We start from the raw sequence: 16,347 nt of genomic DNA on the forward strand, positions 1-16,347 counted from the left end.
CCCACCCGCTTGTGAGGAATTCTGGCAACCGTCAGAAGGCTGGCTGCATTCCGGCTGCTGTCAAAATTGTCCAGGTGAAATTGCGTCATTATCTCGCCGTGCGTGTCTTATTTATTTCCCTCCTCTTTCTTTTTTCTTTTTTTTTTATTCGACTTCATTTGATATTCGTCAATCCCGCATATACGTACAAAAAACGAATCTTGAGACGAGGTAAATGAGATTGGCAATAACATTTTCCATGATTAGTATATATGAAGGGCAGTAACTTATTGCCTTTCATATGTATGTTTTATTGAAAAAATAAAACCAAGACGCTTAAAAAGTACAACCGATTCAAACCGGTTCTGCCAATCTTGTATGGCAAGATTCGGACAGAAAAGAACCGTTAATAACCGCTAGGCGAAATTCTCTGCCGGAAACGGTTGTTGCATTGTTGCCAGACATAGCCAGCCGTCTGGGCGGAAATCGGCCCGCCGCGTACAAGTGGGCATACAAACAGATCGTCAATATTTAGTTCGTTGAATGAACAAGTTAGCCCAGGCATGTCCAAACACTGCACTGCACTGCGTGCTTCATATAACCACCGCCACCGCGGGTATTGAGAATGCCATTGCGTGCCAGTGCACAAAGAGAAACACGAAACGAATATCCGAAGCCACGGTGCTCGTGGCCAGAGTTGCCAGGTTATTTTCTCAAACATCTGTCAAAACTCAAAAATTTTTCTGGATTTGTCTGGGTCTCACTATATACAAGGAAATTTTTGCCGGGCTTCATTTTCAGTGAGCAAAAAAAAAGGTCTCCCCACCTATCGTATAGAGGCCAAAACCGTGAAGATCTAGTAAGATCTGACTAAATCTTGGGAAAAATGAAAAGTCTGGGAAAATTAGAAAAATCTGGCAAAAGATCTGGTTAGTTTGAGTGTCTGGCGAAACGAGGAAAATCTGGCATTTGCCAGACAAATCTGGCAACCTGGCAACGCTGCTCGTGGCGCTGTTTTATTTTCGGCGCTGATGTTTCAAGCTTCGGCATACACCGAAACAGCGTGTTTTCAGTTTCGTTAAACACCGGAGCCGAATGTTTTCAATTTCGCGAAGGCACCGAAGAGCACCCATGCGTTGGTTATATTGTCAATCAATTGAATTCAATCAGACGCGTATTGATGAAAAAAGAATTAATCATTCAAACGCATTTTTCGTCATACCGTGGCGCTATAGGTGCTTATAGTACAAGCAACGTATATGGCAAAATCGGAAACACTCGGCTTCGGTGTTTGCCGAAGTCAGGAACACTCGACTTCAGTGCTGTCCGAAAATCCAAGCACCGGTGGTTGACAATTACACGACCACCGCTACGGGTGCTTTTTCTACTGCGTTCGGTGTGTGTTTTTCAACACGGGCACGAAGCGTACACTAAGAAAAGAACCATAGTAACCGTAACCTGTTTTTCATTGTCATTTCAACTATACGCTTAAAAAGTGTCAACAATAATGATATATGACTATTCACTATTTGTATTGTATAAATTACTAGACAACAAAGACTACGACTTGACTAAACTATTTGTATTTATGACTTTTCTGGCATGGTCATCCTCAAATCCATCTCAAATATAAGAACAAATAGTTACAATCACAATTTCTAGTAAGGTGAAATTGCTCTCGAGCCTTGATGAAGCGAAATAGTTATTGCTACTAGTAAATATGTTCACAATATAATAATGTTACCATAAATAGATACATGGTTTAAAAGACGATTATGAAGTTTGAAAATACTATTCATGTAGTCCATATCAACAGAATTTATGTAGTAAGCACATTATCGTATAGTGTTTTTCAATCTACTATGTATTACATTTGTGCTGACTATACAAATTGTCAATGAACGGGTGTACTGTTACTGTCACATAAAGTTACAATTTAGCAGAAAATTTCGTACATGGGTAACACATCAGTGATGGATTTGAACAAAATATTCTATATTGTGACTGTGTACTTTGGTAGGTCTTGCAGGTAGGTAAAGCTTGTAACCTTACTAGTTTCCGTCGTTGAAATTCAATTTTTCAACAATTTTTCCAGCAACGGTTATGTTTTCCAGTGAAATCAACATCTCGTATGCGGTTTATTATTCATTATCGGTCGCTGTAGAAACAACATCAAGCGATTGATGAAAAGGAAGATTATCATTTGATTCCCGGATTAAATTCGCTTGAATCCGACGGAAAATCGCAGGTGGGTATCGAGGTTTGCATCTGGACTTGGCTAATAATTTCTTTCCTACTGCCAATTCCTGCTTCAGGAAAAACTCCACCGGACAGAGCCTTGGATCAACTAATGCTATCAAGCAATGCTCAGCAATATTTCACCAGGTATTTTATCATTTGATTTGATGCGAAAATAAAATAGAGTTTATTGAAATTATTTTGTTGTTCTTATTTCAGAATTTAAATTCATAAAACTTTTCAACATTAGCTCATGTTTTGCTGATCTTCAGCATTGTTGAATCAACCACTGCTTTTAGTTTCAAAATAACTAGAAGTGAATTGTCAAAAATACCATGACTCTGGTTATAGCAAAAACTACAATGTAAAAAAAATGTTCGGTCATGGTTAGGCTAACCATCTCAATCGTATTAGTTATTCATACAATACACTGTTCAATATTACTATTCTAGAGCCGATACCATTCATAGTAAACATGAACTTGACTATTGTTGAAATCATCTGATTTCATAGTCGCCTGAAAACCACTATACGCTCATGGTCAAGTTGGCCCTCTATATAGTAACAGTTACCATACTATTTTTCTGAGTGTAGCATTCAATACTCCTGGTGGTGTGCTCACGAGTGATGGTGAGTACCGTGCAGAACGGATCCGTGTTTTTGCCATGCCTGAGTTAGCCTACCTCTTTTTATATTCAGGATTGATATGTGAAAATCACAAAAAAGTTCTTAACTGGCAACTTTATCTAATGTTGCAATGGTTTTGTTAGTTTTATTATTTTCATATAATCAATCTCAGATTTTAGCCACAAAAAGATGTTTCATTTTACAGTCGATTTTGAATAAAATGGGTAAATTTTTGTTAACATGTTAGTCGGTTGATTTGATTTCAATTTTAGAACCCGAGTAGCATTGCTAGGCTAATAATATGCTTCCTGAACGAAATCCACTTTCCAGGATTGGTTGTTTGTGAGGATATTTATTGGTGATAATGTTATACTGCAAATATGTATCTCTATATAGACTAATCTCGATAGGAATAATAGAATATAGCATCTACGACTTCCAACGGGCATATAGCAAATACTCTTATCAATATGTCCAGCTCTCATATTTTTCGAACAAATCGTAAACGACATACGTCACGGCTTTCGAGAATGTCGCGAGCTCGAAATGTCCAAGGTAGCTAAAACACCGTGCGGATATGAGTCCGAAGAGCAGAATTGTGCTATCGCAGTAAATTCGAACATCAGACGGATCGTGCACGATGATTATGTTTCGAATAATATTGACGATTACATTGTGTATCACTATTCCAGTAGCACCTGTAACTTGTTCATAAAAAAATAAAATTAATGAGTATTATGATGGTGACAATGAATTCAAAATAATGTAACGAATTCATACCCAAGTAGCACGTGAAGTTGCTGTTGTGTATTTTTATACTGATTGTGAAATTTATTACATTAGTTTATATCACTACTCTGGTAACTGTTGTGTCATAGACAAAGCGCACTTTTTCTGTGTTGTGCAACATATCTTTAAGTTCTACCGTTGATACGAATATTTATTCACAATGATTGTGAAACTGATACAAAAACTCATGCATTAATCCCATTAGAAATTCAATAATAAAATCAACGAAAAACAATTGTGAAACTTGTGGAAACTACTATGTGATGCAAACAAGAATTAAATTGATGTTTACAAAAACATAGCAAACATAATTTCTAATGAATGTTTCACATTTGATTTTCAATACAACTGCTCGTAATACAAACATATTGCACATGATCTTTTATGTTTTTGTACATAGAAAATCGACAACTAACTGCATTTTTATGGTGAAACATGTCTTCGTACGCCTGAAATTTTCAAGCTCCTTGGAATGTACGTGTTTTAATGATTGCACATCGATTCCGGCGAAAACAACAAGCTATTCTTTTTAATGAGTGTGATCGGGATGGTGTATAAAACATGTATAAGAAAGCTACCAAACATTGCAACAACAACATTACACCTTTCCAGACGATTTTAATCATATTGATGTTTTGATAAACTACCAAAGTACCCAAGTAGCACACGTTATTACACTACAATTACAGTAAATTATATGAAACCAATTCATGGAACAAGTTGAAGACATTGCAACGTGAATTGTAACTTCTATGTAACCTGGAAAGTGTAAGAGGCGGAGCTCCAAACAAGCTCTCAGTAACGAATATTTGATTTGGCCCACCGCGCACATTAGTCACAATGAAACAGAAAATAGTTTGTGTCAAGTTACAATTTGTTGATGTCTTTCCCATTCAACATTTATGACCAAAGATCGAAATCTACGTGCTATTCGATATTTATGGTAAAGTTGTTCATTGTACTTATTGAAAATGTACGCGCTTTATATATTTTGTGTTTTAGAACATCGACATACAAAATAAAGTTCTTGTTTTTATTCCCGTCATATGAATTTTAGAGCTAAAAAGTCTAAATGTGTTCAGATAGAGTCTTTTTGTGATTATTATTAGTATTTGATATATCAAAGCAGTTAACCAAACGCAATGAATAAAAATGCAGTTTTTGAAATTTAATGAACATTTCATTAACTGGTGTAATGTGAACCTTTAAGACTAAATCTCATCACACATCCCAGACCATGTAATCTGAATATGTAAGACTAAGTCTTCCACACACCCCAGACCACACGCACTTAACAAAAACCCGTAAAAGCACCCTTCAACGAAAACCTAGAAACCTACATAAAATAAAAACATTACCTACAGAAACAAGGAAGCATCAAGTTTCAAATTGTTATGTCATCGAAAACAGAACACAAAACAAAACAGCCTGTGTCACTTCTCTCTTCTACACGCCCCTCATGCCTGCATCACAACGAATACGGTAACCGATACACAATCATTATTTAACTTTATTTTGTAGTATCACTTTTTTATTGTCACATTTTGTTTCGGTGCACCAAGTTTACAAGTTTTCAGATAGATTTTTGTTTTCATTGCGTAAGTAATGCTGCATTTCTGCAACTTTTATGATGATATTGTCATGTCTGAAAGTTTTGCGTTCATTTTAAGCAGAAAAATCTGGCACAACTTTTTAGCAAGTTTTGAATTTCTTATCATTGTTTTTCTAAAAATTAAGAAAACTGCACACACTGACCCAAAATTTTATGAGGTAGCCAAGACTATGCGGACTCGGCAGCAAAATATTTTATACTGCAAGGTTTTCAATTCGGCTTATCACTTTTTGGCCATTTGGCGAAGACCATTATTTCACTATTTTTTCTTCACAAGAGCTATATAACCATTTCGGCATATATTGTGTTTGATACAATTATGACAGCCATTTGGAAATTTTTTGATAGGTTGAACAATTGTTATAGTTATAGAGACCCACTCTTTCTGATAATATATTCAGATCGCATTTTGTTGTATATAGTCAAAGAGATCATATTAACAAGATATCGAGCTCTTACATTTCCCGAACAAATCATTGGCAACATCCTTTTTTGCGAGCATGTCGCCCCCAGACGAGCCCGCATCGAATCTTATACATAGAAGTATGGGAGAAAAATGTCAAATTCGTGCGCGCCAAAATAGCAGGGTTGCGCACCCATACAATTGACATGATATGTTGAATGTGATGCCGTGCGATGGCGTTGCTGAACTGAAGATTGACTTCGCTCCAAGCTGACAGGGTCTGATATAGTTGTAGTGTTACACACTAAATTCAAGTCCTTAAAATTGAAGTAGTTCTACACTGAACGAAATCAGAATGCTGATACAATAAACAATTGTAAAACCTCTTGAAATTTCAATAAGTTACATTTGCTACTTGGGATCTCATCATACTAATTTACAATTAGTTTCGACGTAACTTTTCGATAACCTAACTCTTACGACATGTTCGCATTGACTGTTTTTGGTTACCAACTGGTCACTGTAACAAATTGTGACAATGAAAGAGTGACACACTACAAGACAAAGTTAGGTTATGATTTCATATCAGTTACCGTATTCGTTGTGATTCAACAAAGAAATGCAAATACAGTGGCGTTTGAAAGCTTCCGGACATTTTTTCGGACACTAATATTAAATCAATTAGTAGAATAAGTAAAAAATTGCATCAGTTCAAAGAAATTGGGTAAAGTTGAGTCTGTGAGAAGCAAACTTGTTTCTTTTTTGGAAGTACATTCTCTTTTTCAGATGGAATATTTGAAAGCGTTGTCACGGCAGTTTATGCATGGAAAACCTTATGCAATTGGCTACCATTAGGACCAGTAAATGAAATATTCATTCAATTTAAGGTAGCGCTTCGCCGTGGTCACGGGAGTTCGCTGCCTATCCCGGGGTTTCACGCACTTTACCCAAAATTGTGAGAAAACGGGGAAGAAAACGGAAATTCCAAGAACATACGATTCTAGATAATAAATTTTTCTATCGATTCGTATATAAATTGTGCCTGATAAACATTTTTATCGAAAGATTTCGTGCGAGTTATAAAAATAAATGAGTTTTTCCTTATTCTTTCGCACGCACACAATGTCAACGCATGCATTGGGGTGTGCAAAATGCTACATGCGGTAGACGCTAACAACATTTCTTTTGTTTTCGTTGTCCGTTCTCTCTGCGTAAACGTTGAATATAGATGAGTAGAAAATGTAAGTAAGTGTTACTACTTTGTAAAATAATTTCTATTCATGTTTCAGTAGAACCAGAAATCAGTAATGATTTTCATCGCTACTAGCTTTGACGCTTTGTTGAAAACGTAGCACATCCCTACATATGCGAGTTGTTTATAGCGAGAAAAGGAAAAAAGAAAACCAAATTTTAACAAAACTCGCACGAAATCTCGCGAAAGAAAAGCTTTCTAACTGATATTTTTCGCCAAATGCATAGTAAAATCATTTACCTACAATCGTATGTTTTTGATTTTTCGTGAATCGGGTTAGTATTTTAGAAATTTGCAATTTAGGGTGAAATTTCGGCGACAAAGCAAGAGGAAGCAGTGAGTTGTCTTGCTTCGACCTGACCACGGCGAAGCGCTACCTTAAAAATTTGTCAACTGTTTTAACTTTGGTATATGAAAAACTAATATTGATCATAAAATAAATCTATCTGAACACATTTCGACTTTTTAGCTTTAAATTTCATATGACGGCAATGAAAATATGAATATTATTTGGTATTTAGATGTTCTAAAACCCAAAATATTGAAGACGTGCACGCTTTCAATAAGTATAATGATTCAAATAACTTGACGCAAATTTATATTTCCTGTTTCATTGTGGATGATATGCCGCTGGATCAAATCAAATATTCGTTACTGAGAACTTGTCTGCCAACCCTCAGTAAGTCACACAAGCTCCACCTCTTACGCTTTTCGGGTTACATAGCAGTTGTCACCGAAACCCCTTGGTGTCGATATCAGCGAATAAATGGCAACCCGGCTTAACGATTATACAAATGTCATACTGCAAGCTCGAAACGGGAAATAAAGAAACTGGTAGGCGAAAAAGAAGAGAAAAAGTGATAGTATAATGAGCAAGACGTGCTCGTGTGAAATTTCGTGTTAATTTCTTTCGGATTAAGTGATTTGAGCTTCATACATAATACTCTTGATTTAACTGAACTGAACCGTAATCGAAGGTATTATTATTATTATTATTATTATCATTGTTATAATTATTATCAGTAACTAATTGGCTAAACATTGATCATATATGCATTTAGAATCTAACGTGCTAAAACTTAACCTAATAGTACGGAGCGACTGAACGTTCAGTAGTACGGTTGGATTTGATCGGGATTTTGAGCAGGCAGGTTACGACAAGCTAAGGATTCAAAAGGGCGAAAGACGTGTATATGCACTAAAACGTAATGAAATAATTGTAAAATTTAAACTAAACATGCATTAATTCTAAGTTATATATATACATGCAGGAATTTAAAGCGGCTAAACTTCGAACGAATAAACGTCGCTACGAATTTGAAAATCATCTACGGTCTTTCTTGTTACCGCGAGACGCAAGTAACAAATCTTTAAATTCGTTTTATTCGAATCAGGAAGGATGTCTGATCCAGGACCTGCTATAGACGACATGGAAGTTGAAGGTAAGAGCTCAGCTAATAAAGCATTAAGCGCGAAAGAAACCCCCCTTCTCGACAATTGCAAATATAATGATATAAAAGCTAATGGGAATAAGAAGCTACCCTCTGTCAAAGGCAAATCGGCGCCAACACGCGGCTCTCGTAGAGTAGTAACTGAAACGATTGGTTACAATTGTCAAACGTGTGAATCGGTTGATACTAATCAAATGGTACAGTGCGATGTCTGTGATGGTTGGCATCATTTCGATTGCGTGGGTGTCGACGATCGAGTTGAGGATAGATCGTGGCGGTGTTTGAAGTGTGTTACGGTTGTGAGGAAACGAGTATCCAAGCGATCGAAGGCGGAGAAAGTGGACAAAAAGGCTTCAACTTCCGTGAAGGGAGATACAGCGGTAGATGGATTCACGAAGAAACAATCAGATTCCGTGAAACAGTGCAAACAACAGGAGGAGAGTAATCAACAGCCTAAGTCTCCAGAGTCGATATCAGTGATGTCGTATACGTCAAGAAAATCTACTAGACTTCAACTAGAGTTACAGCTGCGTAAGCTAGATGCAGAGAAGTCGCTACTGGAAGAGAAAAAGAAGCTGATTGACAAAAAATACAGCGTTCTACAAGAGTTAGCGGAACTTGAAGATGAAGATGGTAAAACCGGCTCAGTAGATGGTGTTTCCAAGGTGGAGGATTGGCTACGCGACGGAGTAGATAATAATACAGACGAGACGGCGGATTCAAACGAAGACTATCTTGGGACTGATATGGAAAAAGATACCGACGAGAAAGAGCCACAAGATCCACCATCCAGTGACAAGGATTTTGATCCAACGCAACGTTCGACTCCTAAAACTGTCCCACGAATGCAGGAGAAGAAAATTGGTACCCGTGGTAATCAGCTGAATTTCAGCCTGACTCGAAACCAGCTCGCGGCCCGCCAAGTTGTTGCCAGAGATCTGCCCATATTCTCCGGGAATCCAGAAGAGTGGCCAATTTTCTTTTCCACTTTTGAGAGTACAACGCAAATGTGCGGGTACACCAACGATGAGAATATGATTCGTCTAAGAAGTTGTCTAAAGGGAGATGCATTCGCCGCAGTAAAGAGCTTTCTACTTCATCCGTCGACAGTGAATAGAGCAATGGGTGCACTTAAATTGAGATTTGGCCAGCCAAGGTTTGTGGTTCAGTCGTTAAAGGAGAAAATTTTGGCAATGCCTCCGGTAAAACCGGACACACTGAATAAAATGATTGATTTTGCTCTGTCGGTACAAAACCTTGAAGCTACAATCGATGCGTGTGGCCAAAACGAGCTTAAGCGAGATTCATCCTTGATAAACGACCTGATTGGCAAACTTCCAGTCACGATGAAGCTAGAATGGGCCAGACATACTAGATGCTTGCGAAAAATTACGTTAGCAGGTTTCAGTAAATGGATTTATGACATGGCTGAGGATGCTTGTTTGGTAGCTGAACCAGTTAGGAATCAGGAAACCACCCAATATCACGATTCTCGCAAAAAGCCAAAAGCTTTCTTGAATGCCCATATCGACCAGCAGAATTGGAAGAAAGAAGGCCAACAAGCATCCGGTGCTTCCAAGCAAAAAACGCCTGTGTACCAGTGTATGGTATGCAAAGGGATTTGCGCTTCATTCGCAAAGTGTAAAAGGTTTCTGGATTTGTCATATGACGGAAGATGGGCAGCCATCCGAGAGGCTAGAGTCTGTCGTAAATGTTTGAAGCAGCACAACGGAGGATGTGAATCAAAGGAATGTGGAGTAAATGGATGTACCTACAAGCATCATCCCTTGCTACACAAAGCGCTGAATGCAGATACGTCACCGATTAGTAAGCCGAAGAGTGAAGAGCAGTCGTGTAACACCCATCAGTCTTGTTCAAGCTCTATTTTGTTCCGGTACATTCCGGTCGTGATTTACGGTAATGGAACTGTGATGCATTGCTATGCCTTTCTGGACGATGGATCCTCGAAGACCTTTATGGATGAGGAGCTGGCGAAGGAGTTAAATCTCTCTGGTGAACGCCGCCCATTATGCCTCAAATGGACCGGAGGCATGCACCGTTCGGAAGATGATTCACACAGCGTTAAATTCCAAATCTCTGGTTTGAGAGGAAAACGATTCCTTTTTGAGGACGTTCGGACAGTGAAAGAACTTCAATTGCCGTATCAAACGCTCAACCTGGAACAGTTACAGACGGAATACAATTATTTGAAAAGAGTTCCAGTGCAATCTTATCGAGATGTTCGGCCACGTCTTCTAATAGGTGTTCAACACGCGAATGCTACACTTGTACGGAAAAGTCGTGAAGGCAAACCAGGTGATCCGATAGCTGTTAAAACTAATCTCGGATGGACAATCTACGGAGGGGCTCCAAGTGATCAGCCTATGAACATGGTTCACTATACGTATCATGTTTCCTGCTGTGAAAATGAGACCGAACAGATTACTGACATGGATATGAACCATGCCATGAAGGAGTATTTCTCATTGGAAAGTCTTGGCATCATGTCACCGTCTAAGCAGGTTCGTTCCCTCGAAGATGATCGTGCGTTAAGCCTCTTACGAGAGCGCACTCATTTCAACGGAGACAGGTATGAAACAGGACTGCTCTGGAAGCACGATAATGTGAGATTACCTGACAATAAAGCAATGGCGCAAAAACGTTTCAACCATCTTGAACGGCGATTGGCCAAGGATCCTGATCTGGCACGGTTAGTTAAAGAGAAACTTATAGACTACATTGCTAAAGGCTATGTACGTAAGTTGACCACCGACGAACTGGCAGAAACTCACGAACGCACCTGGTATTTACCGTTCTTTCCGGTAACAAACCCGAATAAGCCGGGGAAGATCAGACTCGTCTGGGATGCAGCAGCTACGCCATGTGAAATATCGCTGAATTCTGCTTTGCTCACTGGTCCAGATCTGCTTACACCGTTGGTACACGTTCTCTACAATTTTCGAGCGAGACGCTTCGCGATATGTGGAGACATACGCGAAATGTTCCACCAGGTAGCTATGAGCAAAGAAGATCAACATAGCCAGCGTTTTTTCCTGCGGGATGAAGTGGAACCTGAGGAACCCAGTACGTTCGTTATGCAGGTTATGACCTTCGGTGCTTCCTGTTCTCCAGCAACCGCGCAATTCGTAAAAAACATGAATGCAGAACGATTTTATAATCAGTATCCTGCTGCTGCGAGAGCAATCATACGTTGCACGTACGTCGACGATATGCTGAGTAGTAGTGAAACGGAACAGGAAGCAATCGAGCTGGCAAGGTCTGTCTGGTTTGTTCACAAAAGCGGTGGATTTGAAATTCGGAATTGGATGTCTAACTCGCCAGCAGTTCTAAATGCACTTTGTGGCGATCAAGCTACTGAGAAAAGCCTCGAGCTATCGTCAGCCTTAGCGACTGAGAAAGTGCTTGGCATGTGGTGGTGCACGAAGTCTGACTGTTTCACCTATAAGTTGAATTGGACGAGGTTTGGAAAAGATCTGTTGGGCGGCAAGTGTTTTCCCACGAAGCGCGAAGTACTGCGCATCATGATGTCCATCTACGATCCATTGGGCCTAATTTCTCATTACCTCATGTACCTAAAGGTATTATATCAAGAAATCTGGCGCACAGGCGTTGGATGGGACGAGAAGATTGATCAAAGGTGCTTTGATAAATGGCAGTCGTGGCTGAAACTTCTACCTGACATCGAGCATTTGGAAATACCGCGATGCTATAGGCGCAAAATATCAATAGATAAACAAACAGCAATACAACTACACACCTTCGTTGATGCCAGCGAAAATGGCATGGCAGCCGTGGCGTATCTACGTTTCGAGAATACCGACACAGTGGAATGTTCGTTAGTTACCGCAAAGACCCGTGTAGCTCCACTCAAATATACCACCATTCCTAGATTGGAGCTGCAAGCAGCGCTCATTGGTGCCAGATAAGCGAATTCTGTCATACAAGGACTAGATTTCAAAGTATCTCGATGCGCCTTCTGGACAGATTCAAGAAACGCTCTATCTTGGATATGCGCAGATCACCGTAAGTACAGCCAATTTGTGGCTGCTCGCGTTAGTGAGATTTTAGATCTGACGAACGCATCGGATTGGAAATGGGTTTCTACTAAATGGAACGTAGCAGATGACGGAACCAAGTGGCAACGACGTCCTTCCTTTGTTAATCAGAGTAGATGGTTTCAAGGTCCCGAATTTCTTTGGCGACGACAAGACGAATGGCCCGCTACACCCGCTGAAACTGCCGAAACTTCCGAAGAGTTACGAGTCAACATACACACTCACTACACATCAATAAAAGTGGAGTTTCCAGTGAACAATTTCCGCGATTGGAAGCGACTGACTCGCACAACTGCATATATCTTCCGCTTCCTTCGTAACGCTCAACCGAACAAATATACTAGACTTAGCAACGGCTTAACAAGCGATGAAATTCGTGAAGCAGAAACATTTCATATTCGCGCTGCACAGCAGGCTAAGTTTCCTGAAGAGTACTCCACACTTCGTCAGAAAGGTAAAGACGCATCGCTTCTTAAACGAAGCATCTTATTCAAATTGTCCCCCTATATCGACGAAAAAGGGCTACTACGTATGGCAGGGAGAATAGGGGCATGCGAATATGTTTCACCAGACACGATCAATCCTATCATCCTTCCTCGCGACCACCCGGTAACACATCTAATCATACGGAGCTATCACGACAAATTTCACCATCACAATCATGAATCGGTTATCAACGAAATTCGTCAAAGGTTTTGCGTTAGTCGACTGCGCCGAGTGTACGCCAAAGTTAGACGTGATTGTCAGCACTGTAATTTGAAAGATGCTCGTCCCCGTCCTCCAGCAATGGCAGATCTTCCTCCGTGCAGACTTGCCGCGTTCGTTCGACCGTTTACTCACACCGGAATAGACTATTTTGGTCCAATGGAAGTGTCTATTGGTAGAAGAGTCGAGAAGAGGTGGGGGGTTCTCTTAACATGTCTCACTATACGCGCTGTCCATATTGAATTAGCTAGCTCTTTAACCACTAACTCATGCATAATGGCCATAAGAAATTTCATAGCTCGTCGTGGAACTCCAGCTGTATTTTACAGTGATAGAGGTACCAACTTCATCGGCTCCGAGCGGGAGCTTAAGCAATCGTTGACAAAAATAAAATGGCACAGGAGTTTGTTAGTTCTAGTACCGTATGGAGTTTTAATCCACCAGCCACGCCCCACATGGGGGGGAGCTGGGAGAGGCTCGTCCAGTCTGTTAAACGCACCTTATCGGAAATAAAACTGTCTACAAGACCGACAGACGAGGAGCTTAAGAACGCGCTGATGGAGGTTGAGGCAATCCTCAACGCGCGACCACTCACGCACGTGGCAATCGAAGATGAGGCGGCACCTGCACTTACCCCAAATCACTGGTTATTGGGATCGTCTGATGGATCAAAACCGTGGTCTCTGCTGGACAGTAATTCAATCGCACTGCGACGTGGCTGGCATCTATCCCAAGTATTTGCAAATCACTTCTGGAAGAGATGGCTCAGGGAGTACTTACCGGAGATAACGAGGCGCAGCAAGTGACACCGAAAGGTTCCACCGATTAAAGAGGGTGACATAGTGCTGATCGTGGATCCGGAGAGTCCGAGAAATTGTTGGCCCAAGGGGCGCGTTATTGGCACAGTAAATAGAGATGGGCAGGTACGCAAGGTGACGATACGAACAGCTAAAGGTGTCTACGAGAGAGCAGCTGTAAACGTCGCGGTAATTGACGTCAGTGGTTCCCAACGTGAAGCACCTAAGAAGGAGTTAGCAGACTCAGTGGTGGAGTCAGCGAACTGGGGGGGAGTGTCACCGAAACCCCTTGGTGTCGATATCAGCGAATAAATGGCAACCCGGCTTAACGATTATACAAATGTCATACTGCAAGCTCGAAACGGGAAATAAAGAAACTGGTAGGCGAAAAAGAAGAGAAAAAGTGATAGTATAATGAGCAAGACGTGCTCGTGTGAAATTTCGTGTTAATTTCTTTCGGATTAAGTGATTTGAGCTTCATACATAATACTCTTGATTTAACTGAACTGAACCGTAATCGAAGGTATTATTATTATTATTATTATTATCATTATTATAATTATTATCAGTAACTAATTGGCTAAACATTGATCATATATGCATTTAGAATCTAACGTGCTAAAACTTAACCTAATTCCTGACCTAATAGTACGGAGCGACTGAACGTTCAGTAGTACGGTTGGATTTGATCGGGATTTTGAGCAGGCAGGTTACGACAAGCTAAGGATTCAAAAGGGCGAAAGACGTGTATATGCACTAAAACGTAATGAAATAATTGTAAAATTTAAACTAAACATGCATTAATTCTAAGTTATATATATACATGCAGGAATTTAAAGCGGCTAAACTTCGAACGAATAAACGTCGCTACGAATTTGAAAATCATCTACGGTCTTTCTTGTTACCGCGAGACGCAAGTAACAGCAGTTATAATTCACGTTGCAATGTCTTCAACTTGTTCCATGAAATTGTGTCATATAAGTTACTGTCATTGAAGTGTAAAAACGTGTGGTACTTGTGTAGTGTACAGGAGTGAAGGAATACTAAAGTAAGGAGCACGATAGTCCAATGTCCAATGCGGGGGGAACGAGTATAATGAAGTTCGAGCTTCCGGGGGGTATATCATGTAAACATAAAAGTTGTTTTAGGTTGACGTGGTTGATGTAAATGATGCAGAAATGTTGTGCTCAATCGGTCCGATAATCGAGCCGATGATCGGACCGTTGCGGTTCGACCAAATAAATGTAACTCTAAGTACTTTTCATAAGGCACATGCTGTGGTTTATTCCTAGATTGATTAATATTAGTAATCGTTTGACGTGTATCTAAAAGTAATCTATAGATCTAGTAGGTCATCAGGTGCACATTATAAATATTTTATCATTTTAGAATAAATGGGTGATTTAAACAGACTCTTTTTATTTCCTATGCATAGAATTTCCTCAGTAGTATTCACCCCATTTTAGGTTCAATACGGTTTATTTAATTTTAGCTTATTAAATGAAACTTTGGCTGTTGAGGGCTTTGCGCTTGGTGTTTTGATAATTAATAGAGCGAATAGCGGACCTTACACAATATTATTGTCAGTCCAAAGGTTTGACGAGAATATTATCGATAAATTAAAAAGTCTCATCTATTCGTTATTTCTTTCTCTGTAAAGATAAAACTACTCAATTATCAGTTGCAATATTAAAGCTCTAAATGCTTTTTTCGACGAAAAATACTGGACGAAGTTACCAAGCCTATTTAGATGTAGAACAATTTATTTTTTTATTTACTGAATATGTTTTCATGAAATCATGAAGCACAGATCGACCCGCATAAACGAATACCATAAACTTACACTCAAAATAATAATCATATTATAGGGTAAGGGCTCCCTATTTCATCTCATTTGTCTTCAAACCCCGATTTAGCCACTAAAATCACTATAACTGAAAAAATTATTTCTTTCAAGAAATAAAAAACTGCTGGACTATCCGTCCAATTTGGTGTCTAAAATACAACTGATTTATTTACAAATTTTTGATTAGTTTACATTTTTCTTATGTCTATGTTAGTTCTTTAATCTATACATTTTCCTCTCATTTGAGAGTTTTCCGAATAACAAAATAGATGTGTGCGTGAGATTTACTCAAAATTTACCAAAGCAAAAGGAGAATCCAAAATTAAGCGAAGAGTGGAAATAGAGAGCGATTCTCTTCTCACCACTCGATCAAGGATCTAAGTGGTGAATATAGCTTACGCATAGGCGAATAAAAACATAACGAATCTATGCCGTAAAGGAATAAACATTGAATTCTGTTTATCCTGCATTGAGGATAAGATTTGGTCCTTTTTTTTATTGCCCCAATTTCAACATGAAGGCGGTCTAGTCGATAAATATACAACCGACGTCTCCGTCTAAGTCTAGACCAC

The 16,347-nt window shown here is 39.5% G+C and overlaps 1 protein-coding gene across 1 annotated transcript; it reads left to right on the plus strand.

Annotated features, from left to right (window-relative positions):
- Window positions 1–8,545: 8,545 nt before the first annotated feature.
- Window positions 8,546–12,298, plus strand: LOC131433959 (uncharacterized). The gene has a single exon (XM_058600579.1). The coding sequence runs from the start codon at window positions 8,546–8,548 to the stop codon at window positions 12,296–12,298; it is 3,753 nt and encodes a 1,250-aa protein (XP_058456562.1).
- Window positions 12,299–16,347: the final 4,049 nt, after the last annotated feature.

Source organism: Malaya genurostris, chromosome 3 (genome assembly GCF_030247185.1).
Source record: "Malaya genurostris strain Urasoe2022 chromosome 3, Malgen_1.1, whole genome shotgun sequence".
NCBI lineage: Eukaryota > Metazoa > Arthropoda > Insecta > Diptera > Culicidae > Malaya > Malaya genurostris.